The sequence below is a fragment of the Dermacentor albipictus genome, chromosome 5 (assembly GCF_038994185.2).
Source record: "Dermacentor albipictus isolate Rhodes 1998 colony chromosome 5, USDA_Dalb.pri_finalv2, whole genome shotgun sequence".
NCBI classification, from domain to species: domain Eukaryota; kingdom Metazoa; phylum Arthropoda; class Arachnida; order Ixodida; family Ixodidae; genus Dermacentor; species Dermacentor albipictus.
This window is the reverse complement of record NC_091825.1, coordinates 127,552,498-127,579,731: the sequence shown is the minus strand read 5'-3', so window position 1 is coordinate 127,579,731 and position 27,234 is coordinate 127,552,498. Positions and strand designations below refer to the sequence as shown.

Below are 27,234 nucleotides of genomic sequence, written 5' to 3'. Positions count from 1 at the left end.
GAGGCCTGTAATTTCTTGGGGCCCGCGTTCGCCGTGAACAACCGCTGCTCGCTCGCGCGCGCGCGTGTGTAGACTCCTCCGCCAGAGGAGACACGCCACGAGAGACGTCACCGAGATACGGAGCACTTCTTCTCGGGTTGACCGTATAAAGGCCGGCAGGAGATTGCCAGAAAAGCAACCCCCTCCTCCAAACCCCTCACCTCCCTTTCTCCAGCGAGCCAGTGAGCATAATGAGCGGCGATCTTCTTGCCGGACTCCAGAAGGGGGGGGCCAGGGAAAGATACGGTCGGCTCATCTCGAAATACGACCGTGGCCTTGGCGTGCGTGCGCGCAGGCTCGCGCGCTGGCGGTCATCCATTCGGGGCTTAGCGGGTCGGTCGCCGGGCGGTGCTGAGCCAACGGTTTGTGTTTTATTCCTGCTCTTGCGGGCGGCACTTGGGTCCCCCCCTCTTTCTTTCTTGTTCCTCTTCTTCTACTTACAGTTTTACTTTCGGAGTTATCAACTTGCGCGTGTCCGGTCTTCGCTGATCCATGCAGGGCCGCTGCGTGGCGCCCCCCCGGCTCTTACTCGACTTCCTCCCCGAGCCTGTTGTATCTGCTCGCCGCCTAACCTTAGTTGCGTGCAGCACGGCGAAACCGCAGTGCCCGAAGTGGCGCGCGGCCGCTTTTAGGCGCGAGATAATGCGTTCCTGTCGCCCTGCCATGGCTCGACTACTTCTTAATCGCGTCCCTCTACCCGGTCTGTGTAACTACTGTGTCGTCGTCGGTAGCTAAGTGTGCTATCATTAGAGAGTTCTAACTTGTCCGCAAAATCCTTAATGTTTACGGATTACCGGTGCTGCGCACGGCAGTAGGAAAGGTGGCGACAACCTGTGGCGCGTTGTTCAAGTATAATGCGCGTTCGAAAATTTTGGTTTGTCCAGTGTAGTGAGTTTTCCCGTCAAAGGAAAACCATAAAAGGGCTGCACGTTAACTATATGTCGCTCCAACGCTTTAGACCAGAGGTTTAAGTAGATTATGACATTAGCTCTATCTGCTCCCTGGTTAAACTCGGCGCAGATAGATGTCGCTGTCAGTGTTGCTGTCGTGCATCTTTCCGGTATCCCGGTATTCCGCGAACTACAAAGCGTTTACGGACAGAGTAAATCTCTCCATTTTAGTAGCCGCCAGGCTTTTCCACTTTCGTGCTGCGGTCCTTTTTTTAGGGCTTTCTACGCCACCAGACAAGTTTAGATGTGGCGGTTTTCGAATTTCGCGCATTAAGGCAGTTGTCACTCCGACGTTTTCCGGTCGCAATGGTACTTTGCATATGAACTTCGGACATATTGCAGCTAGCCAGCTTAGGTCGTCAGTCGAAGAGCATTCGTGAACTCTGTTCGTCGCCAGCAGCGTTATGCAGCAGAAACTAACTTCACAGCGTCTGCAGCTTGATGCGGCGTTAGAAACTTCCGCACACATACTTCAAAAGAGGACTCTTAAGCACTACATAGCCTCGAATAAATTGCTACACTTTAAGCTGGCTATCATAAAACGAAGAGACGAAGTTATCTCTTCTCTGGTGTTAACACATATACTGTCATCACAGCTCTTCGCTGTTTTCGAAACATCGTAATTATCATCAGCGTACGTAAGCGTGTACGGTCATTAGGGCAGGTTGAGAGTTCGCGGGTTCACGGTGTGGGTGTCGTATTTCACGATGCATCCGGAGTCGCATGCTAAAGTGTCAGTCAGGCTAACATTTCAAACTTCCCAGAAAGGCACATATACGTATTTTCCGCACTCTCCTACAACCATCGTGCTGCTGCACGAAACTACGGCGTGATTATAGGCGGAGCCACCTATTGCCGTCATGGAAAGAACGCACGCCTGGCCGTTCGTCGATCGCAACGATACAAGTACGACTTCATTTCGTTCTTTTTTCTTTTCTTTTCCCGAGTGCAGCAGCCCACGAGATCGGCGGCTTTTCTTCGCGCATTCAGTTTTGGCCGGAGACGTGTCGCATCGGATACGGCGCGTTCCTGTCGACAGAACTCTTATCAGCGGTGCAATCCGGTAATCCTAGGAGAAGTCTTAATCCGAACGAAAGGGCGCCGACTCACGACTGTGCGTCCGTTTATACGTCCCGGCTCTTGCACGTCAGTATGCGTGAACGGAATCGAGCAATTCTGCGCTGTGTGTCCATTTCACGAACCGATTTCGGCGGTGCCTGCGGAAGCGCGCAGATGGCTGTGCGTGCTAGACTCATGTTAACATACACTGCCATGCCAATGCAGCGTGCGACTTCTACTTCTGATCACATGCTAAGGTATTCTTGCGCTAGCCAAGGTAACTCATGACAACTCCCGCGTGCACTTTTTGTCGAGAAAAACTTTCGGAGCTATAGCGCAAATTACCGGATCTGTCATGGAGCCCATTACCGGGGCACCTGTAAAGCTGTCTTTGCTGCGCGGCCTCGGTGATTAACGGAGAAGGAAGGACATTGCTACGGACTACCGTGTTGATCAGACCGTCAGGTGTATTGAGGACCCGTTTCTCCGACAAAAGCATCCGCGCTAGTTCTAGTAGCAGCAAACACGAAAAGCTCGTTCCGGTAGGACGCATTAGAGGAACGTGACGTCACCGCGTTCGCGCCCTCGGCACCAAGGCCGCGCAACCTACGAGCACCCTGTCCGTGCAGAGCACGAACCGTGGGTTCCCGGTCCTATTATACTCTCCACGGCTGTCACCCTTCACCTCGGCGCGCTCGTCGGAGCAGACACACGCGCCGTGACGGCGAGTGCACATCGCTCGGACTCGGGGAGGCAGGGCGGGGGGAGCAACGGCCTGGCGGGACGCCGCCGAGCATTCCGCTGGCCGAATGCCGCGCGTTGTCCTCCGCCACCGCACCAGCGCCGCGGCGGCGTCAACTCGGCCGGCCTGCCTGTCTAGCCCGGCCACGCGTTGGCAAGCGCCGCCGCCTCCTCCTTTGTGCTCGCCGCCCGTGGCCGATCCAGATCTGGGCGCCTCGTTTTATTTATCTGTCCAGGCTCGGGCCGACTGGCTTTGCACGGCAGCGCGGAGGAATCCTTTGTGTTCGCCAAACGGCGGCAGAGCGCGCTGCGTGACCCCCGGTTGTTCCCGGCTTTAGCCGCATGAGCGTCTTGTTCGAGCGGCGCTCACTCTAACGATACGAGGAGAAAAAAAGAAGGGGGGGGGGGGGGGGGAGCGCTGACACACGGTCCGTTGACAAGCCACGACACGGTATACGCTTGTTTGAGCAGTGCGCTAGCCGCCGTTGTCGTCACTTAAAGAGTCGAATTTATTGGACACCGTGCAATTCTTGGCCCGACGCGCTGTATATGTTCCGGTTCGGCGGTCCACGCACGCTGATCGTATTAATTCCGAAAACGAGTAGTACTGAAGACTTGTTGAATGTCTAGCGACCGATGTGAACGCTAGCTAGTTTCTGCATGCACTCGAAACGCACAACCGTGCGTAAGTACCGTTATCGATCCGTGCTGTGTCAGTCTGCTTGAAATATTAAACGTAGGATTTGCATATTCGCGTGTGATCAACGCATTTAGTATACGCGGGAGCAGGTACGCTGGCCATTTCTGCGCAAGTTTAAGTTCCGGTTTGCTTTAGCTGTTACACTCTGGTGCACTTTACCGCCGAGGATGTTTCTTTTTCTTTTTCACTGTGCGTGCTTTTATTGGTGTTTGACGGCGTCTTCTTACGGTTCGCGCAGGTCAGCAAAGTCCGCGTGGACCGCTGCCAGCAGTACAACACGTGTGACCAATGTCTCCAGGCCAGGAACCCATACTGCGGATGGTGTTCGCTCGAAAAAAGGTAAGCCCATCACCACACTGCAACTTTGGCAGTCAAGGAAACGTCAATATAAAGGCGCGGCTGATAGGACACGTTCGACTTCCATTCGCGCCGCATGTACCAAAAATGAATACAAGTACGTGCTTTTCAAGGAATTGCTGTACAGAGCAGCCTCCGTGGCTCAAGAGCTCAGCGAAGAAAAAAACATAGCGGGTCGGCACAGTAAGACATCTTTAGTGGATCTTACGATCCAGTGAGGTGTAAGAGAGTCCGTAGCCGCGTCCTATCTACCCTGGCCTCCTCGTGCTGGCTTTGTCAGTGGATTTAGTGGCGAACCGGGGAGGCACCGCTCCGCCATCACTTCGCTCGCGTGTAGTTATCATGACTTTGGGATTTGTGTCCCGGGAGGCCATAACTATCGCATCTAGTGCGACGCGCCGAGCGAAGGGTGATGGCGTGGGGGGTGGCACGCAGGGTGGTGCTCGCTTGCACGGAGTCACTCGCTGGGAGCGCACGGAGAGCGAGTGGCCGCGCGCGCTTTCGGGCCTCCCATTTCCATATGAATGCTTTATTCCTCGGCTGCCGCGAGGGAAGCGCTGGCGTTACGGCGCGCGTCCAGCCTTTATGAGCGCGCAACGGTTATTACGAGGGATGGTCTCGGCGGGGCCCGATCGGGGCCTCCTTCCTCGGAGTCGCGTCCCCGGTGCGGTGGGGCGGGATATGTGACATAGGAAGGGAGAGCGCGTATGCGTGTTGCCGTGGGGGGGAAGGAGGGTACGTTCGCCCGAGTGCAGAGGGGAAGGCGGGGAAGGCGCAACAAATCCAGCCACCGTCATTGTCCCCCGTCACACGAGGGAGAGGGGGATGCGGGAAGGGCTGCCGCGCCACCGCCGTTGCAGGATTTATGGACCGCAGCAGCTCGACGACCGGAGAGAAAGCTAGAGGCGCGCGGTTATGGGTTCTCCTCCGAAACATTTTCGTCCTCCGCCGACCCGACGCTGCTGCCGCTTGCTTGCTTTGCTTAGCTTAGCTTTGCTGGCTGGCTGTTGCTGTCGTGGTGGCGGCTCCCGGCGGCGCGTCTCGTATTATGGACCGTGCCACTGCCGCCGCCGCCGCTGTCCGCTGCTTGGTGGCGTGGGCGAAAGTTTACGAGGATTCCCTCGCTTCTTCCTCTGCTCGACTCTTCTCCGTCTTTGCTTTTCCTGCGAGCCGTCCTTGCGCCGGCTGCGGAGCTCGCGCGCACACGCGGGCGAATCTTCCCTCGGCTTGTTTGCCTGGATCCGCGCGGTGAAAAGACGGTGGCAGAGAAAGCGGCGGCAGCAACAGCAAAGCGGCGATGCCTGCCTTCGCCGGCTGGGACAACGTTTGCAGCCGTCTCTCGCGTCGGCCTATACGCGAGGACTTAGTTTGCGTGACCTTTGTCCCTGTTCCGCGCCTACATGGTCGTCGTGCTGCAGTATAGTATATAGTATAGTTGTACATACGCTACAGACACGGTCCGCGCTTGCTGCAACGATTCCACCGTATCGAATAACGATTGCAGTTACCTGTAATGTCGTATATATACCTGCCGTATGTGCGAGCCGTCGTTGTGTCTTCATCGTCGACACGGATTGCCGAAGCTTCCTCTGTAGCTGCGTCGTGGCAGTGCGGCTTCAGTGCTATAGGCGGCAGAACACTGCCACTGACCTTTGTTTCCGGTGCCTTTTAAGAAACGTCACGTGAAATCATATCTCGCAAGAGCTAGGTAGCGGCACTTCAGAACGACTTTGAAACCGTTTAACGTCTGCTTCGTTCAGGCCGATTTTGATTACGAGCGATGCGAGACTTCTCAGTTAAGTGTTGATAGATAAATAATGTGAAGGAGTAGCTCGTATAGACAGCAAGGTCCACGCTGCACAGTTTTATGAGTTACTTGAGTTATTGATTTATTTCACGGCATTGTAAACGCCACTAATTTTTGTCGCCGGTTTCTTGCGGTTTGACTATCATATGAGCAGATATAGAAATGACGTTGGAAGTACAGAGAATCGAAAGAACAAGATGAGGAAAAAAGACGCTGTATAGTGACGATTACTTCCAACGGCAGTTATTTCCCTTCGGTGCAACTCGCGCGTACACGTAGAAACGGACCGACAGACCTCTCTGGCTTCTGGCGGCTATAGCGCTCTTTTTTGCCGAGCGAAGTGCCACCGGGAGACATTACTCGGACGCGGCTCGCCGCCGTGGATGCGAGATCGCCCCGTCGGTCCGTCCATCCGTGGGAACGGAACGTGGGACGGGCTTTTAGCAGTTGCGGGCCCGCGCGGTGCTGAACGCGCGGCGCTGACCAGCTTAATGTGCCATCTCTCTATATGCCCTCCTCCTCCTCCTCAAGCTTCCCTGGCACCCATCTTCTTCCCGGCTCTATATTGCCCGACCGCATCAACTTCTTTTTTCTTCATTTCTTTCATCTCCCATTCTATCGCGCACTGTAAATCTCCTGTTGCTTTAACGGGTCGGCGAGCACGAAGACTTGTGCGTCTGTTTGTCTGGACGCAGACAGTATAGACGCTCCTGCCTCCCCCCCCCCCTTCCCCGCAGTGCTCAGTGTAAAAGCGCACCGCGCCGGCTGCGTCACGTCTATCGGTGCCCGCATCGGCGGCCGCTACATAATGGACGAAGATGGGCCGCGCCGCGGCGCTCGGGACGGTATAGACGGGAAGTGAGCCAGTGGTGGTGTGTCTCTGCGACGTCGACGAACCGCGCTTAGCAGTGTGCGGTACGGCCGTAGGGTGTATACGCGCGGGAGCTTGGGTCTGCGGTCAGGGCCACGTGCTGCTTTGGCGGCGCCGGTCCCATCAATTATGCACGCGCCGAGGGCGGCAGCTGGGGTGTGGGGGCACAGAAAGGCAGTCCACACCATAGGCTTCCGCCGTTTTGCGCCGACAGGGGACACGAGACTTTTCTGGGCGAGCGTTTCTGTGTGCGCGGGGGCCTCTTCTTTTGTTGCCGCCTGTTGTCTCTCGGCGAGCTCGGTGACTGAGGTTTCAAATGGGCAGTCGGCGGTGAATCACTCCATAGGCTTCCCTGCCGAGAGTATAACTTTGAATGACAAGGGGGCGCTAAGTGCTGCAGACATTGAGCGACGCGTTCCAGGTCAATCTTCGTTTTTTTTTGTTTGCTTTTTTGAGCGCTAGAAAACGAGGTTTTCGAAAGGAAAAGCGGGACCACAAGCCGCTTCCGCGTGTTGGAGACCTTGGCGTAACGAAAAAAGGAATTTCGACGGTGGCACCGCGCGCTCGCATAAACTGAACAGTTTATATTTAGCACGCAGTGCCAATAGCGTCCGCTCTTTCTGTTTTTCCCGGCGTCTACGCGGTGGTGAGGGGCGGGGGGGATGGAGCGCAGTGGTTATGGCGTTTCTGCTAGCTGACCACGACGTCGCGGGTTCGGCTCCCGGCCCACGGCGACAGATTTCAAGTGGAGCTTGGAATGCGGAAAACGCTCGTGTCTGACACCTCAGAACGACAGACGTTCAATCGGCATTCAACTCCGCAAATAGCGCGCGAAACGACGACTGCCGGATACCACGTGAGCGAATCGCGAGTCACTTTGGCACACCGCAGTGTATACTTACGTGGTAAATAAACTGTAGTTTCAACCTTTTTCAAAACGCACTGTTTCTCTCTCTCTCTCTCTTTCTCCCAGGTGCACGGTGCAGTCGGAGTGTCTGAACGCGTCCGCTGGCGCCGACCAGCGGAGTTCGTCGCGGTGGCTGTCGCTGGACACGCAGCAGTGCATCGACTTCCAGTCCATCGCGCCTGAGAAGCTGCCCCGCTCGGCCACGACCACCGTGAGTTGCTTCGCGCTTGTCTTCTTCGCATGGCCACGAAGATGTATAGTATATATATATAGAATATATATAGTATAGCTGTTGCATAATATAGCCTGCATGGGGAGGTGTTTGGGTGTCTTAGCAGCCCATGAAAGTCGATTAATCCCTACGGTAACACCTTCTTAGGAATGAAACAAGCGCTTATGAGGAAAGCGAATTCACAATGAAAACGTGGTAAGCGTTTCTCTATTCCTTTATTTATTTTCGAGCCTGTCGTCCTGACGTGGCGGCAAGCTGCCCGAATGACATTTTTAAAGATAAGCACGCATACGCTTTTACGTGCTATAAATCAGGTACACCAATGCATCAACGTTCACCATAATGAAAGCGGACTACGATACTTAGCAGTGATAGAGCCGTTTTTAAAAAAGCAAGTTACAGTAACGCTGGCTTAGGTACTGTACCATCCGCGCTTTAGCACAGTCTTACTCCCTCCCCCGTCTTCACGGTTCAAATTGAGTGTCCTGTGGTTTTATATGGAGTGATGTGATCACGGGCGTTGATAGCAAACGCGAGATTTTTTGCATGCAAGGTTGCAATGTGTTGCATAACACCAAGCGGTGTCAATCAAACCTTGCGCCTATCCGCGCGATCTGCTACCCGCGCGCACTCACAGCACTGTCGCACGTTTCACCCTCCCAGGTGGAGATCGCCATCAACCAGTTGCCCCAGCTGCCCCGCGGCGCCCACTACGAGTGCGTGTTCGGACACAGCGCCCCGATCCAGGCGAGGGCCACGCAGCACGGGCTCGCCTGCTCCACGCCCGCCGTGCCCGACCGACCGCCCATACCCGTTGGATCGGGTGCGTGTGTGCGTCACTAAACTGCATGCGATCTCCGTGGCAGAAGCAGGCGGCGAGCCTCGACTTGTTGGTAGATTCGTGGAGATAGCCGCACGTATTCTATTCACGCAGGTCGGGCACCTCTGATCCGTCTGTTATGCGATAGGCTGGTGCACGGTTCCATTCTGAGAAGCTGAGAGGCTTGCGTGCCGACATTTTGGGGGGAGCCCGCTCGAGGGATCCGCGAAAGGAATGAGATTTCGTCGCAGCCAACGTGCGTCTGCAGCAGAGTTTCTGAAAGCAGCAACGCGCACGTAGCCGCGAAACCGCCGCACGTCGGCCTCCAATTGCAGGCCGAGCGGTGAAGCCGCAGCTAACTTCTTGCATGACACCCGTCCTCGGAAAACTTTTGCAGTCCGGTGTGCAGTAAAGAAAAGGTTGGCATAACGGAACAGGATAAACAACAGGTCAGGAGTGCCAAGCTCAAATACCCCCCAGCGCGGTATATGTTTCTCCAGTGTGTTAGGAGCGCTTATCTCGAGACCCGGGATATCGTACAGCCTATACTGTGGCGAGCCGGTACTGCAGTCTGATGTCGGAGTTGGTGTCATGTACACAGCTATGCGAAGGCTCGAAAAGTTGGGCGCTCCTGACTCCCGGTTCTGGAATAGCAATTGTGCTAAGTACACTGTACCAGCATGCTATGTTTAGTGCCCAAGATGATCCCACTTTTTTTTTTCACTCTCTTACTAATTGTGTGCTTGTGTGTGTAACGACCGCCGTCTGCATTGTTCTGCATGCGCAGATCACGTGGACGTGACGCTGTACATCCGATCCAGCGAAACCAACACCGACTTCCTCCACAGACCGTTCACCTTCTACGACTGCTCCGTCCACAAAACGTGAGTCCTGACATCACGATATATTTTCAGTCTTAATACAATGAAATGCGGCATGCATCGCTGTAGGGGGAAAGAAAGAAAACGAAATGACCGCACTATGTGTGGCACAAGCTTAAGATTACAGCGACATGCTATGCGTATAGTAGTGCTATGTTTCACATATTTTCCCCCCTGACTTTACGAATGCAACCACAGTGTTATAGACGCCGGAACCAATTAGTTTTATGACCGAGCCGCCATTATTACGTCCGGCGAAATTCCGTTCTCAGGTTGATAGCAATCGGCGTACAGCAGACGTCGTTGGAAGCAGACGCCGCATGAAAGAAAGTCCGCCATCTAACGAAAGAGCAAGTAGGCAGGCATTGATGTCGTGCCGCTGAGTGTTTCATAAGCCACACACACACACCGTGCGGCTATTCGCTCGTCTTGAAAACCCGGAGAGCGTGAGCCCTAATCCCGCTCTCGGCCGCAGTGCACGACTCGCAGTAATCGCTCGCTCGTTACGGGGGACGCTAATCGCGCACTCGTTATAAGCGCTGATGGATCGGCTCGGCGCGCAATTCACCCACCCGTCCCCGCCTTCTCAATCTGACTGCTGCTGCGTGCTTGCCGCTGTCTCCAGGTGCTCGGCATGCGTGACGAGCGCCTTCGCCTGCAACTGGTGCTTCAGCGAGAACACCTGCACGCACAACGCCACCTCGTGCTCCAGGAACGTCATCAGCGGAGAGAACGTGAGTGCACGCACTACTCTTCGTCAACGTTGTCGCCGTCATCATATACGCGCGCGCTCTTGCGTGACAGGCCTCGCGCGCCGTGCCCGCTTCAAGGAGATCGCCGGCGGCTCCGCTCCGCCGGCGCACAGGTGGTCGCTTGGCTGCCGGTGGATGCAGTGCTGAATTGATTGCCGGCGGTTAGGCAAAGCTGCCGCGCCGCTGCGCAGTCTTTATTTAACCATCGCGAACCAGGCACGTATGTGTCGGCAGCCGCGGCGCATAATGGCACATGATGCGCAAGGCTTATGGCGCGCCGCTATATATAGAAAGCAGCGTTGCCGCCGCCGCCCGAATAGAAGGTTGTTCCGCAGTGTGTGCGTTAGGTTCTTGTTTTAACTGTCGCATGCAACATCTGCTATAGCTGTATAGCTGTGTCCACCGCCAGTAACATCAATGTCATATCGACCAAATGACAAAAGCAGACGACCCGCTTCCTTTGTTTTTGTTGTTGCTCGTCAAATCTATCGCTAAAAAAAATAAAGTTACAGCAGTTAAAGTACATTCTTCTTGCCGCAGCAGACCGCCAAGTTCTTTGTTGTTGCTGTTTTAATGAAGAGGGCGCGCACTTTAGTGTTTCTCGAGGCGTAGGCGACTTATGCTAAGAACAGAGTGTCGTGTAAAGCAATAATAACAGCCACTGCCTGCATGAATGACCTCGTTACTTTAGATTCAGTGCGCTCTCCGCAGTCGCTCGCAGAGTGTCGCGAGCCGGTTACGCCGCACGGTTGTTTTTACGCGTTCTCGAGCTGGGATAAACAGACTCTCAACGCATCCCCCCCCCCCCCCCGACAGAGCCCGCAGAACTCGCTGGTGAAAGGCCGCCAGCACTGCCCGAGCTTCGGCGCCGACTCGTCCCTGCTGCTGGCCAACGGGGTGCGCACCGAGGTGGCCGTCGAGGCACGCAACCTGCCCAGCCCAGCGGTGAGCACGCTTTGCTATATGGTCCCCTGCGCCGGCTTACTTCGTATGCTGGTGTGAGTGGCCTGCGCGGAAGTAAATGTGGTGCCGGTCGGAATGTTTCTAAAGTGTGCTTTCTTTTTTTTTCCTCTCTGGTCACCCTTCGGTCGTGCTAACGGCGCCCGCAGGACAACTTCCACTGTGTGCTAGACATCGAAGGCAGGCGTGAACGGGTGCAAGCCAGAGTCGTCAACAACAAGATCATCTGCTCCCAAGCCGTGGTAAGCACACCGGAGGCCTGCCTCGCTGTAATTAACCCGCGACAAGTCTTTATAAAGCCACTCAGTGTCACAACTGGTTAACGATTGAAATCATCGGCGTTAAACGAGTGAATCATAATGGATCTGTCTAAATGCATACCCCTAAAGCAAAGGACCCGTTCTGCACACCTACCTGTACACCAGAAGAACGATGTCGCGTCCATTGATTCACTTGAGAGAGCGTTCACTCACAAAGGCGCGACTTTCGAACAGCGGCAGATTACACAGAAGCCGTTGCACGATTCTGAAGCTTGCGCGCAAGTAAAATGCTTCTCGTCCTGTCCCTGTGCGCAGTACACGTACCAGAGTGAGATTCCCGAGCAGCAAGGAACGCTGACGGTCCTCTGGAACGGAAACACCTTCATCGGCAAGGCGAACGGTGAGTGTGAATGATACTGGTGCACATAGTATGGTAGCGGACGTGTATGTTCGTCCTGCTGACGAATGCGGCAGTGACGTCCGTCACTCCCTTTCTCACCCTCTAGAGAGAGCACCGCTTTTCGAAAGAACTAAACCAGACCTATAGACTCGACCTCTTTGAAGTCGCTACAACTTCAAAGAGGACACTGACAAAAGGAGCATGGCATTGTTGGATGTTTCTACCTATGCTATAGTTGCGCGGTCTTAAAACTATCTGTAGTCGCCATCTCTCTTGATATATGAAGCGATGAATTAGCCAGACGTGCCATGCCTTTACAGTTGAATAGCTCATTATATCGCCTTTCACTCTCTTCGCCGACACATCGTCTTGACGATTCGCCATTCCTCGATAAGCTACCTGATATATATTTAAGTTTTTTAGCGAACAAAAAGGGACACGAGACAGGTACGACGCGGACACAGCGCTGTGTCCGCGTCGTACCTCTGTCTCTCATCCCTTTTTGTGCGCTAAAAACCTCAAGGTTATGGAATACCAACATGTCCAAACCTACGCTCTTTCATGGTATATATAGTGACGCTTGCCATACACGAGTCCGTGCACTCCCCCGTTGCGAGTCTGAGCCTTCTTTCTCCTCGCGGTCATGTCGTCCGAGCAGTGACGCTGTACAAGTGCCAGCTCCTGGGCAGCCACGGAGGCCGCGCCGACTGCTCGCTGTGCCTGACCCGCGACCCCAAGTACCGGTGCTCGTGGTGCGGTGGCGTCTGCGCCACGGCCGACTCCTGCGACCAGCCCGTCTCCACCACCTGCCCACCGCCGCGCATCGACTGGGTGAGTGTCGCGACAAGCGAAGCACCGCGCAAGCTTTCCTCTGTTTGCAACAAGGGCACCCGAGTTGGGGGACAGAATCACTCCCGCGGTGCCCCAACGAGATCAGCGCAGTGGTGCGGTAGCAGCCATACTCAGCTTCAACGTGCATGCGAATGCACGTAACCCTCCGCATTGGGAATTGCCGTCTGCTCAGCCTCGGAGTGCCAGAGCGCGCCCCAACTTTCATGCCAGTGCCGCATATACATACCTCGAAACGGAGTTATAGCTTTGCCACTGTGCGAGTTTCTGGTGTTGGTAACATTCCTGTTTGTTTACTTTGTCTCCTTTTGGCGTAGTACGATCACTCTTCCTACCTTGTGAAAACATAGAACGTACGGGCACTCAACGTACGCGTTTCGCCGTTGTTGGACAAAGAGAAGCAAACGCGCAACAGGTCTTGCACTATGCGATGCATCAACCTAATGGAATTCGCTGACGCCAGAGAGGCCGCTAGGTACCTCGTCTACGAAGGATGTGGGGGGGGGGGGGGGGGAGCAAGATTCGCGTGTTCTGCATGCCGGGAATCAACCCTTCGCGGCCAGCCCGTAACCCTATCGGACGTACGCAACTGCGCTGCCATATGGCATGTCCGCTCGCTGCCCGGTTCTTCTCCGCGACAAGAGAACGCCGCTTCCGCGATCACAAAACCCCCTGAGCCGCATTCCCCGTTGTTACGGGATTAACCGCGATGGAACAGTTTGCAGGGCGGGGAGGAGGTGCAGGCCACTGGGGAGGGAAAAAATCTGAACTAAATGTACTCGCCGCCGCCCGCGGAAAAGGTGAGAGTGACAGAGGAGAAAGAAAAGAGCCGGCGACCTAGAGTGAAAACGGCCGCCGCGCGCAAGCCGAAAAATCAATGAGAGAAAAAAAGAAAGGAGGGAAGGCCGCGGTGCTCGTCACTCGAGTGGCGAGCCTCCTCGGCGGAGCGGGCGTTTGTTTAACGCAGTTTCCCGTCGGCCCTAATGTTCTTTTCCCTAATTTCATAGGGCGCCAGATTAGGCGCCCTCTATTCTTCCCCTCCACTTTCTGTCCTTATCGTGGCTTCCCTTCTCCGCTCAACGACCGGCCTCGTTTTCCCGTTCCGTGAATTTTTTTCTGCGGCTCTCTCTCTCTCGCTCTCTGGCCATCTGCTCGTCTTCCGCGACATCAGTCTAACGTTTGTGGCTTGTTTGTGTTTTTCCTTCGTCCTTCCTTCATTTCTTTCTTTCTTCTTGGTGCCTTTCACTGAGAGCACTTGCGCGCCACGTTAGTTCTTTTCTGCCCCACACGTTACACTCTTGTCGTTTCTTTTTTATTCTTTTTGTTTTCTCTCGCTTGCTTACTTCTCCTCACTTTATATTTTTTTTTGTCCCGCTGGTCCGATTTTCTGTCTTGTTTCGTCGCCTAACCTGCGAACCATTTTGTTGCTTCGTCGCCCCTTTTCTGTTTGCGCGCTTAGAGCCTTAATTTCTATTTCCTCTCTCCCTTACCACCTCAGCTCTGTGCCGTCGGTCCACCAGCGCCCTTCGCGTTTCCGTTCCGCGCCCTTCTTTTAGTATCGGAAGACGAACGAGAAAACACGGGTACTTTATCGACGTCTTACGTCTCGTTCGTCACCGTTTCCTTGTCCCCCGTCGTAGCCTTTTTTCGGGATCCGTTGATTCGTCATGCAGTACTGCTACGGCTGTCGTCGTTTCAAGTGACGATCTCTCCAGAGAAAGGACTTGTAAATCTGCTTCAACAGCTGTGAGCTCGCTAAACGAGGCGGGAACTTTTTAGCGTGTGATAGTTCGACAACTTGTGCGTTGTAGCACCGGCTAAGACACAAACTTCTGCGTGCTGACGCTGTAAGCACAGTCAGGCTTTCTGACGACCACCAAGAAATAGACGAAAGTGGCCAATCTGTACACGATCATATGAGATGCGAGTTGAGCATACAGAAGAGCAGCGGTGACTTGCTAATTCTGATCTTGCTAGTTTATCCTCGTGTGTTTATGTCTTAAGACGGTCGGCGGTAGACGCAGCATGACAAGCTATATTATCGGATTGTATAGCCAGCGTTAGAAATTCGTACTTAGCCACACTTTGAACCCACAAGTGCACGTGCGTGTTGTCTCAAAGTACGCCGACCGCTCAGCAATGAGGCAAATTAACAATTTGTGTTGCTCCCTTTAGCACTTGCGCGCGTAAAACACTGTTCTCTTTTGCGTGATTCATTTCCATTACGTTTCCTGTGTACGGCTATTTGTTTTTTGTTTTGTTTTTTTCTTGCACCCATGAAGCAGCGCTATATCGCACCGTAAAATACAGTGCATCGATAGCAGAAATGGCGCTTCATAAAATACAGTACGTCGATAGCAGAAATGGCGGTTTCAGTTCGCGCGGCGCTTTTGACCCTTTGGCGACTAGACGACGGTCAAATTCAGTTAGGGCCCGTACATGGTCGCTCCGCACGTCCGTTCCGCCCTCGTCCGGTCGCGTGCGGATAGCTCTCTACTGGCGAGCGAGGAGCGGACGCAAGTTTCCCGTCCGGCCGCCTGCTCCTCTCTCATTGGCTGGTCCGAGGCGGATAGTTCGGCTGTCGTCACAGCAAACATGGCGCGTGCTCGAAGCGAAGCGAAGCAGGGACGCAAGGCCTAGGCTACAGCCGCGTCAGAAACAGTCTATTTTTTTCTCCTTTTTGTGATTTTTACCAGAGATATGTGGCACCCACGGAGATAGTCATCGGAAGAAGCAAGCCGGTGTACGCTTCCAGACCTCATCAGTGCGTGCGATCGCCAACAGAAACAGACGGAGCGCAGGAAGTGTGTGTGGTGTTTACGAGAGCGTCGGAGGAAATATTTCAAGCCGTCGACTTCGTGATTTCTTGTGCCATGCTTGGCGTGTGCGTCGCAGACGAGAACTCCATCACATACACGTGCATTCTGAGCAGCACACACGTTCAAGTCGTGGCGAAATAAGTAGCGTCCGATTTGCGCACCCAGCGTACACGTTTGGTTTCTGCTCTGTGTATGCCGATCGTTGCCGCGGTGTGGTGAACGCCAGCCCTTCGCAACTTACCAAAAGTAACGATACGATCAGTAGCGATAAGTTTTTATCGCCTAGTTATCGCTGCCATTCTGCGTGTGCTGTACTGCGTATGAGCCGTTTTGCCGGCTGCGATGCGCCGTGGTGACCGCGACGTTCGAGCTGTGCTCTTGCCGTTATGAAGTGCGTTTGCGAGCTACAAATCATGATATATATGTGCGATGTGTTGCAGCGTTACTGGGTGTAGAAGTGGTCGTACTACGCGATGTTCGTGTGCTCAGAAGTGAGCTGAGCATAAGTGTTGCCGATTGCGTTTTCTTATGTAGTCCGATAGAGAAGCCCTATCACACCGGCCTTTTCTGCTTCGTACATCTATCGTTTGTTTCAAAAGTTGTTACTGCACGGTTAAAGATGCTTCTATCGGTGGGGGGAAATTAGGGAACAACATTATAATTGCATACGTCAAGACGTTCAGCGCTGTCGTGAAATGTGGACGCGCCTGAGAGCACTAATGTCATGAATGCAATTAAAATTTCCCGAGACAGTATTAAGAGAACGGTTAAAAAAGAAAACATATGAGAAGGTAAGCACAGCAGCTTGTGAACCCGCTCCTATAATACCTCGACCCGCGTCTGTTTGTAAATGTATGTTTTCTTGCGTTTGTCAATTTTTTTTCTATTTCCCAGATTTCTTTACGTTGGAGTTCTTCTTAGTTCTCGCATTTGTGTGTGAATACGTGCCTGTTTCCATGCGTGCTTGCGCTTACCATTATATCTGTCCTTTTATATTATATTAGCATTTGCTTTTGCTAGTTTTCTTTCAGGAAAGTCATTAGACATTTTCATAAACCAATCTCATTCAAAGCACTAACTCATGTACACGGCAGGGCAGGCCTCTTCCATCTCATTAAAACCTTTCTCACTGGTCTACCTCGTCTTCTCAGTCTGCCTACTCGCTGTGTTTTCTGTCCTTGCTTCTTGTGTTGTTGCTGCAGTGTGATTAACCAACTTGCTCAAAACAGATTTTCATCGCCTATGAAAACAGAAAGGTTTAGAGATAGATTTTCTTAAAAGCGTCATGGGGGTTGCACAGCAACTTAGCCTCTTACCTCAGTTCATGTTTATGCATCAGTGCATGTGGCAGCTCGCCAGAAGTGCACATGAAAGGGTGCCATATTGTGAAACTACACCTTGCTATGCTGTTGCATTTTTCATGCAATCTCTCTTAGTAAACGGATGGTTTCGCTGCCCATCACATATGATGGCAAAAAAGTTCAACACGAATAACATTGTGCAGTGGGGTGTCATTTCCTGTCTGATACTTTTGTCGTTGCAAAGACATTTTTCAGTAAATGGAGCCCAGCAAAGCAGTGCACTGATAGCTTTTGCAACTTTCACCATTTATTACTTCACAAATGTCATTGTTTGAACCTGGCCGTCGATCACTATGCCGATGGCTTGTGAATTAAATAATTGCCTCAATAAAACACATTCAACTTCACTCAGAATTTTTTAGTACAAACAATGCTAGCAAAGCTATTCAGGGTGAATAATTGTGCTTACATTGGTGTTACTTGCCGTGAGATAAACAAATACAACAATGGCTGCGACATGACTGATTTGACGTGCAGACTGCTAATGGTGCATTTCAAGCGTGCCCTCGACTACTGCTATTAATAGTTGCCCGACTGAGTATTTTGGGCCTAACTAAGCTAATGATGTTTGATAATTGTTCTCCTATTCACATTACTTGCCTGGGCCAGGTAACCAAAATAATGCCACCACATGAATGTGTGTTTGCATGCAAGCTGCCAACAGTGGCTGTCATTTTCTCATTGAGTGCTGCCGTTTCACAAACAGTGGCGACGACTTGACTGCGCTTTGACGTGCAGACTGCTAATGGTGCCTTTCAAGCGTGCCCTCGACTACTGCTATGAATAGTTACCCGACTGAGTATTTTGGGCCTAACTAAGCTAATGATGTTTGATAATTGTTCTCCTATTCGCATTACTTGCCTGGGCCAGGTAACCAAAATAAACAATGCCACCACATGAATGTGTGTTTGCATGCAAGCTGCCAACAGTGGCTGTCATTTTCGCATTGAGTGCTGCCGTTTCACCAACAGTGGCGACGACTTGACTGCGCTTTGACGTGCAGACTGCTAATGATGCCTTTCAAGCGTGCCCTCGACTACTGCTATTAATAGTTACCTGAATTAGTATTTTGGGCCTCACTAAGCTAATGATGTTTCATAATTGTTCTCTTATTCACATTACTTGCCTGGGCCAGGTAACCAAAATAAACAATGCCACCACATGAATGTGTGTTTGCATGCAAACTGCTAAAGTGGCGGTCAATTTCGCGTTGACTACTGCTGTTTCACCTACAATGGCTACAACATAGCTGCGGTTTGAAGTGCAGATGCTGAAGGTGCCTTTCAAGCATACCCCGATGACTGTTATTTCATGGTGTACTTGATGTACACAAACGTGTACAGCTATTATAAAAATTAAAATAGCATTACAACATTGGCTCATGTCATTTAGAACATACTCAAAAATTTTTAGAAGTGGAAACAAAGTTTCCACTTACCATATGCTCGTCGGATACAAAGGCTCAACTCTTTGTATCCCAGCTGCAACACATGTTGCCATTAGGAAGAGCTGCACCACAACTTCTGTGCTGTAGTTGGACCCCACTGAAACACGTGTTACATCAGTGCTTTGATACAGCCACACAGATTGCACAACCTGAGGAGCAGTTACCCGCCGTGATTGCTTAGTGGTTGTGGTGTTGGGCTGCTAAGCATGTGGCTACGGGATCGACTGCCAGCCACAGCGGCTGCATGCAGAGGAAGATGATTTACGTATGTAACAGTTACTCATCCCTTGAAATGTGAATGACCCAAACCTTCGCGAGCATATCAGTCGCAACCATCCAGCAGCACAAGTGGGAACACTTGTGCTATCCCAAACGAAAACAAGTAGAATAGTACCACCGTCTCAGCTGGTTTGTTGTGATTACCTTGCCTGCAAGTTTCTTGTTTATATTGGATAGGCTTCCTACTTCCTACAAATAGCTTGTATACATATTTGACCTGCACCACAAAGAGCTGATGTGACAAAAATGTGTACACCGTAGTGTTATGTTGCTTTTCATGGTGTCTCAGTTTACTTAATACAGTTTTGAATTTACAGATTGCTTCACATGTTTATAGCTAAACACCACTGAAAACTACTTGCATTGTGACTGCGAGGTCACAACACGAGGATTTGTGTGGTATCCTTCCTGTTCATCGGTGTGTCCTTGCACTATAAATGTAAAATGTCACACCTGCAAACCTGAGCATCCACCCTTACATTTCAAACACTTTTTTGAATGGTCGGCAGTTATGCTTACAAGCACATTGTGACAGCAAATCCACACCACCTTAATTTAAGTGCGATGTAAAGGATTGTTTGTGCATATCCAAGCTGTTCTAGCGTGCCTGCAGGGATACAGCATTGTCCAGTGGCACCGTATAGTTCAGGCGTAACAGTGAACTAGTAAACAAAACGGCTGATAATACTAAGCTGACCCATATGTAGGAGCATTATTTTATCTAACCCACACGCAAAGTTGCTTTCAGTGTACTGAATAACCGCAGCTTTGATTTACCAAGTTATATTACTGCACACACAGAGCGCTGAAACAAAGTCTGTACAATGGTGAGAAATGTGCCAAGGAATGAAAGATTACTTGTGATGTGTGGATTTGAATAGCAGATGTGAATGCATACCCAATTCACCAGTATGCATGTTTTCTTTTGGAACAATTTTACATTTGGCAAGAGGCTGAGCCACTGCGGCCTCTTGACTGCAAATTTCTGTGCTCTCACAGTGCTAATGGGAGTATCGTTCATTTGGCTACCCAAATAGTGTGTAGGTAATAGAGCACTACAATCTTTCAGTTTTACGCAGAACACCTTGTGCATTATTCACAAAAGTGAACCTAAGGAACTATTCGCTGGTTTGTTATGGAAATAAAAAAATGACAATGAATGTTTCCTCGCTTATTGTGTGGCCCTGTCTTCTGCCCTACGCACCTTAATTTCATTGTCATGTGCATGTTAAAACAGCAACTAAGTAAGAAAGACAAACACAAAACTACTGACTACATCAACCTTTTCACACCACAAGAGGTCACTGAGCTCACTGCTAAGCTACACTTGATAATGTCGGTTTGCTCTCAAATAAATACAGGCACTAGCCAGCTGTTTATGTTATGCTATGCATTTTTCATTTTCCTAAAATATGGCTGTGCATGAGCTAGCAAGGTTGTTACTACATAAATACATAAACAACATGCAGCTCATGCCCAACTAACTCATATAACCTGATTAGAGCTTATTTTTTATAAGTAGAGTAATCAAAATAGAACACGCATGTATGATGCCGACAGTATCAAACAATCTCAAGTCAAACATCCTTGTTTGGTGCCATGGGTAAGAGAGGGAGCATGCCTGTCAAGGTACTGCTTAATTTTGTGTGCTTTGGTAATGTTTGTACATTGTTGAAATGTTAAATTAGGTATGTTAAGTAGTAAGCTGGCAACATATTGGGTAGCCAGGCTGGCAAGAAAGAATGCAATTGTTTGATTTCACTCAAAATAAGTTTTCCTATCAGCAATGTAAATTATATGCTTTCAAATAAGTACTCCCCTTGGAAACATATCTCATGAGTATGCATATATCTGCATAAGGTCACCGCTATACATACATATTGCTTTAAGCCAGTCATAATGAATTGTAGATTCACTGCTTAACCTTCAATTCCTTGCTGCATGAAGTTAACCACTTATGCATAACTTTTTTTTTTTTGCACACGGTGAGAACTTCAGTCATCGCTGAGCAAATAATTTAAGGAAAAGGCATTCCATGAATCCAACTGCTTTAAGCACTCTCTTAAAATTGGCAGAGTGAAAAAAAAAAAAGCACGAGCAAGCGTGTCAGCAAGCTGTACTCGGAGCCTCACACGCGTGCTCAGTGGTAAAAAGGTGCGTCTTGGCGACCTACGCAAATGCATTCCGCGACAGATGTGCGTGTGTTCCGTATTCTTGCAAGCTGTCACTAGCACTACAGAAACCGCGCCACCGCGCTTCCGGCGACACTATCAGTTTCGCGTGACGTAGAACGCATCACGTTGGATAATTAGAGAGGTTTTGTTCAACCAGCCAAGGCAGCGTGCACTGAAAGTAATCATCCGAGAATACGTCGCGTGCTGCGACGTGATGCGATTGCAATACATCTGTAAAAGGTGGCGCAGATAAGACGACTGTGCAATGTTTCGAAGAAGGATGACGGTGCCAATGCAACACATACGGCTGAAGAACAGAATGTGGCAGCCTAGAGTCGCATTTTCACCGGAACGCGGAAACTTGAAATCAGCTCTGCGAAAATATGCCAGTGTCGTCTGCTGTCAAAGGTCGTTGCCAACCTTGAACACCTTTGCTCCGCCGAACGGTTGCCAGCTGTCAACAGGCCGCGTCGCCCAATAGGAGTGCGCGTGCGTTCCGGTCGTGCGGATTGAGCGTGCATCGAATTTTGCGACACCTTCCGCCTTTCGGGCTTCCGCACGCGGCCGGGCGAGGGCGGAACGGACGGGCGGAGCGACCATGTACGGGCCCTTACGCCGCCGCTTTCATAGACCCCGTCATCACCGCTACTGAGCAGCGTCATTTTGTATATATATATTACAATGGTCTTTCCGCGCAATCCCGCCTGTCGTCTCACTTCAACCGTTATTCCACCGCACTTCGGAACCGAGTTATTTTCGCGCCATTTCTCGCGGTTTGTACTACTTACCTTGTAGGCGGAAGAGCCGCGCATTCCATTTCCGACGACAGCAGGGGCTCGGTGCTTGCGCTCTGTGTACCCAGCTTACGCGAAACGTCGCAGGCGGGAAGAACGAATTATGGTAATGACTGCTAATTGAAATGATAAACACGCCGAGCGGGTGGCGTCTGTTTACGTTGTCCCGCTCGCCATCGGTGCGTTTGGCCACGGTACTGGTGCTGCCATCTCTCGACGGTCTGCATGTTTGCCGCGGCCTCTTTTTGTGTCACACTTTTATGTCGTTTTTTCTTTTTTTCTTATTCATATTTTATATACTTCAATTTTGCCCAATGCATCGTAATTCGCAATATTATTACCGGTCAGTACTACAAGAAGATTACTACTATTTATTACTTGTGTTGGGCTCGTTGATTGACTGCACAGTATGGCGGAAGATTTAAATGCGCGCCTCCGGAGTTTCAGGTCAATGCTGCTGGAAGTGCTCAACCGTCGGGGTTGAGCATGTAACTGCTGGTTGACTTAATCACACCTCCACAGCCTTTTTAGTTCGCCGTGTTTCATTTCGAAACGGATGTGCAGCGCGGCAATTCAACCGATTTCTTAGGAGGATTCATGGCCATCGTGAAATCGTGACTGAAAATGAGAGCCGAGTCTCCGCAAGCGCAATCTTTCCAAGGAAAAAAATTCGCTAGCGTTTAGCTGCTACCTGGGATGAAACCGATGACGCGGGAACGGCACCACTACGCGGCAAATCCGAGCGCGAGCGCTTTTGAACTTGTTTGATGCTTTCGTAAACTAGAGTTTATACATTACACACCGCGAGAGCGACATATTGTATGCATGCGGCGACAGCCGCGCGAGTCAATAAAGTAAACATAGCCACCACCGAGTGCCGCCGTCCTGCAACGGTAATGGAGACGAGGCAAAGAGAGCGAGAGATGCGCGTCTAATTGAGTCATACGTATATAAGCGCCGTTGCAGCGCGCCGCCCAATCAACCGCGACGCCGCAAATCTAATCACGCCCAGGAGCGCGCGGCGCCGCCGAAAGTTTTGCCGTTGTCGCCGGCGCGCCGCCGCGAGGCGGTGTCGTTCCCCCGTCCTTCACGTTCTCCTTCACATGTTCCTTATGAAGTGCGTGCGTAATCAAATTGCGGGCGTGCGTGGCTTTAGTTCCCTCTACTTATTTGTTTATTTATCTATCTCTCTCTCGTGCTGCGCGGGTTTCTTAATTACCAGTTCTCGACTTGACGCGCGCGCGCGCGACGTGTCAGCGTTAAAGCTGTTCGAGCGAGGCGGGCGTTTTCTCACATGCACGCGGGAAAAGCGGAGCTTGCGCCTCTGCGGCTGACAGCGAGTTCGCACCGCTCTGACGCTGCTTTGTATTCTTCGGGCTTACCGAGCCGAGCGCGCCACGCTTCTTGCGCGCTTACGTTTGCTTATCCGTGATTAGTCCAAGCAGCCGTCTCATTATGTTGCTCACTTTGTGCGTAATTGTACACACACACACGCGCGCGCGCGTTTGTCAGGCTATATATTTACTTGTTCACAAAACTCGTGCTTTGATCTCGTTTAACTTCTTTCTCCATGGACCTTATATCTACATTATATCTTATACCGTGAACACCTCGAGCTTTATCGACGCAAATATATTTCCTCTGAAAGTGTACACTTGGCTATTGCAGCACAATATTCAATAACAAAGAGAGAACTGAGGGGAACGAAAATGACGCAAGCCTTCTTTCTTATATGTCACAACTTTTGTTCTACGCGGTTGGGCTCAAGATGACATATGATGTCTCCGAATGATAGATGGGTTCTTTTTTTGGTTTTCTTCTATTTTTTTGGTATTCACTGGAGCAACAGAAGGAGCCATATTTAAGATTTTGCACATCAAAGACTGTTATGCGGTTTCTTTGAGGGGATTTAAACTAGCGATACATATCCTCTCTTTACCTGAACAAGTGCAGCTGACAAATAGGCAGAACTGCTGTCGCAGCAGTATCTGATATGTGGCAAACTATTGACATTCTTGTGCTCAGTGCACATTTCTTACTGCCTTAGCATTGGAATGTTGAAGTCGTGGGAATTATTTCGTACATTTTGGTCGAATTTAGAGAATAAGGCTGACTGGCAACTTCTGTTTTGTGTTCATTGCAGATTCATCCCTTGAGTGGACCCATTGAAGGTGGAACACAGGTTACAATTGAAGGGAGCAACCTAGGAACAAGCCGGGAAGAGATCTATGATAAGATCAAAATTGGTGGAATTCCCTGCATTCCTACCGAATACAATGTGTCGGTCAGGTAAGCGCGTCATTTCTTTTATGTCACTGCCAAGCAACAAATGACTGTTCAAGTTTTCACACTTTTGTGGTATATCAATACTCTGCCCTTTTCATTTTACATAGATGCCATATGTGCTGCAATGTAAGCGCATTCTCCGGGCTGTAACTTCGCCGGCTTTCTGCTATCACCCTTGATGGCCGCCCATCTTGACATCCAGCGCTATGTCTCTTATGCTTATGTGTCATGTGTTCATTTTGCATGTGCACATTGTTGCTAAACAATGCAAGTTTTCTGTGAACGTTTATGCCTTCTGAATGCATTATATTCCCCACTCCTGCTTAAGGTTTCTGCTTAGACTTACAGTAGCCTGAAAATAAATAAAGCAGCAGCAGATTTCAGCAATAACTTTTTTTACCATTTCGTATCATTTTATAATATTTTATTATATTATTTTATGAATTCACTTACAAAGTGGCGGAAAAGGGAATAGAAAATTGCTAGGAAAGCCTACAAGTATGAGTCAGGCCATTGTGGCTGCATTGAGTACCGCATATTTATTAGTCTTTTGTACCTGCCTCTGAGTGAGTTTTGCTTTTGCCTCTGCAGGGTTGTCTGTAGGACGGGAGCGAGTGGCTCGCCGCTCATGGCAGACGTGGTCGTTGGGAATCGTGCTGGCATCACACAGGCAAAGGAGAAGTTCCAGTATCGACAAATCACGGTGCGCGACCTTCAACCCCGCACGGGACCGCAGTCAGGTGGTACTCGTCTCTACATCAGTGGATCGAATCTCAACGTTGGCAGCAACCTGACTGTGTACCTCGACAACCTCCCCTGCACTGTTGACAAGTGCGTCATTCATTATGCATGTTAACTCTGCTTTGGTTGCAGCGTTCTCTGTGAAATGGAAAAAAAAAAGGGCATTGCTCTAAAAGTCTTTCTGTGCCTTGATTTTCGTTACAGAACTTTGGCTAGCAACAGCCAGATCTCATGTAAAACTAGCAAGGCCACTATACCAAAGTACAATGTTTCCTACCTGATCCTCAAGATCGACAATGCCACCCTCAGTATATCAAGCCCTTTCAACTACTCAGAAGATCCAACCATACTCAAGATATCACCACTCAAGAGCTTTGTCGGGTTAGTGCATTATTTTTCTACTTCCTCGCCCACTAGCTAGCTACAAAGCAGTCTTCTGTATGGCTGGTATCACATTTACAAGCATTACTTTTGCGCTCGCACTGCAATGAATGCATAGGCGTGCTGTTGGCAAATGCAACAAAGGCACTTTTTTCATCACGGGAAGCCTTTGGCTACAGTGCAAATTACACCTCGTATGACTTTGACTCAAGAAAGCCATGAAGAAAACCGTATTGGGAAAATCATCTGCTGATGTTGTGGACATTCACTATAATCAATTATAAGCATATTGGATTTCAGGATGACGGGTAGGTTTCACCGGTGTTCTTCAGCAAAATAAGATGTTTAGCGGCCGTACCACTTATCCATTCCGCTTCTGCCCACAATGACGCATTTTATAATTTCAGAACAAATTGAAGCTTTGGTAACGTAATGTCACATGCCTTGCATGCCTTGATCTGTGCGTTAGCCGTTTGTTTAAATTTAACAAATTGCTCGGCTTCATATATAATTTGGGTCTACTTGAAGTTCACTATAATAGAATTAAAGTCTTTGTGAAAAATTGTGCCTCAGAGCTTTACATTGTAATGTCCATGATGGCATTTGTAGAAATGAAAATATTCTTAAATGTATTTTGATCGTGTTACTATTGCAAATGTCACCTTCATTCACTTACTACCTGTGTATTCAGTTATCTTTTCTGATTTTCATCTGTTCTGGCGCAGTTCCCTTTTGTTTCATGTGTATTTATGTACTAAAAATTATGTTTTGGTCGGTTTCAGCGGTGGTCGGAATGTGATGGTCACAGGTAGCAATCTCCATGCGGTCCAGCAACCACGAATGGCAGTCTTTTACGACAACCAAATACTAAATGAAACGGTAAGCTTCTTTCATTCTTTCTGCTTTTTATTATTTTAAGCATATTATGAGCAGCCATGCAGACATTTGTTTCACTACCATGTGCATCCAATTCTAGCAAACCGCTAATTCAAATGCTCATACAGTATTTTGTTGGGATTTGCTGTTCCATATTATCTGTTGCATGCATGCATGTGTGTGTTTGTATGTGTGTGTGTGTATAACATGCATGCAAGTGCGATAACTGCAGGCAAATGCAGTATGCGTACCTAAAGCATACTGCATTTACGTTCGTAAGCTACACTGTCTGCAAGGCTGACTTTGTAGGGCACCCGTCAATGTCCCCATACTAACTGCAAGTTGCGTCACACACAGACTAGCTTGAACTGCAGCTTCATTCACTCCCTTAACATGCTCCTTTCCTGTACGAAGCTACATCATAACAGGATACAGCATTTAGGGCACGTATATTTTGTATTCTGTATCTTTCTGAGCACTTCGTTTCATTGAAGCCCTGCACTGCAAGGTAGCAGCTTAGTTCAGTGACAGAGACAAAGTGTTGGTGTAACTATGGCCTCAATTTCATAATGGTGGCACTTGGGAATTGCATTAGTTTCCACATGCAGCAGAACCTTAACATATTGAACACAGATGTAACAAATTATTGGATGTAATGGAGTAAATCTAAAACATGTCTCACAGGTATCAGTGTGTAATGAATATATGCTCATAACAATGTTGGATGTAACAGAAATATTTTTGTGTCATTTGCAACTTTGTTATAACAGTAACTTTGACTGTTGTATGCCGAGAAACTAAACTAAGTGAGGGGAATGTGACAAAAGAAGTTTATGGTCACACACACACTTCCAGTCAGCACTGTTTCCACATGCAGAGTCGTTGCTTTGTGCATTGATATAGCAGAATACCTCAACACTGATGTACATAGCTCACAAGAGTGACAATTCTTGAAGAACAGTGCACTGAATGATGAAACAGTTTTATAGAAACTGATGGTTTCACGTTACAACCTCTGGTCAACACGTAATCTTCAATTTTGATAATTTTTATCTGTCCAGGTGTGTGAAGTCCTGTCACCTTCCTTGATGTCCTGTCCCTCACCACCTATCAATGCTGAAGCCTACCGACAGCTTCCTAGCAGCGACAGGCAAAAGAGCCTGGGCAAGGACAATCGCATCAGCGGTGGCAGCAACACGGGTCTCGGCACCAGCTACAACAATGACCAAGATGCTGGCGGCCACCGGGATGAGTGGCGGTTTCGCATTGGCTTCACTATGGATGACGTCAGCAGTGTCCTTGAGCTACCCCGAACTTTCCCATTGCTTCACTCTGACTTGGTCTATGTGCCGAATCCACAGCTGCACCGCTTTGAGGGGGATGGCGTAAAGCTCTACAAAGGCGAATTGCTCGTCATCGAGGTAAGAAGGCAGGGTTACTTTCCCCAACAAAACAATGTTCTCACCCTTAGGTCTAGGAGGCACAATATGC

General features: G+C 50.0%; 1 protein-coding gene and 1 long non-coding RNA gene across 4 annotated transcripts in view; one reads left to right on the top strand and one right to left on the bottom strand.

Moving 5' to 3' along the window:
• LOC139060085 (uncharacterized) overlaps positions 1-21,656 on the bottom strand; it is a 427,207-nt gene extending 405,551 nt beyond the window's left edge. For all 3 annotated transcript variants that reach the window (XR_011514601.1, XR_011514603.1, XR_011514602.1), the window contains exon 1: positions 21,454-21,656. This is a non-coding gene — a long non-coding RNA (uncharacterized lncRNA). The remainder of the gene's footprint in view (positions 1-21,453) is intronic.
• The window catches only part of LOC139060084 (plexin-B-like), a 149,073-nt gene that overhangs the window by 109,637 nt on the left and 12,202 nt on the right, over positions 1-27,234 (top strand). The window contains exons 7-20 of the mRNA XM_070538880.1: positions 3,728-3,828; positions 7,498-7,642; positions 8,327-8,486; positions 9,271-9,367; positions 9,990-10,098; positions 10,933-11,061; positions 11,226-11,318; positions 11,652-11,736; positions 12,395-12,567; positions 23,603-23,748; positions 24,337-24,576; positions 24,691-24,867; positions 25,650-25,746; positions 26,805-27,164. Of these exons, the coding sequence (XP_070394981.1) occupies positions 3,728-3,828; positions 7,498-7,642; positions 8,327-8,486; positions 9,271-9,367; positions 9,990-10,098; positions 10,933-11,061; positions 11,226-11,318; positions 11,652-11,736; positions 12,395-12,567; positions 23,603-23,748; positions 24,337-24,576; positions 24,691-24,867; positions 25,650-25,746; positions 26,805-27,164 (2,112 nt within the window). The remainder of the gene's footprint in view (positions 1-3,727; positions 3,829-7,497; positions 7,643-8,326; positions 8,487-9,270; positions 9,368-9,989; positions 10,099-10,932; positions 11,062-11,225; positions 11,319-11,651; positions 11,737-12,394; positions 12,568-23,602; positions 23,749-24,336; positions 24,577-24,690; positions 24,868-25,649; positions 25,747-26,804; positions 27,165-27,234) is intronic.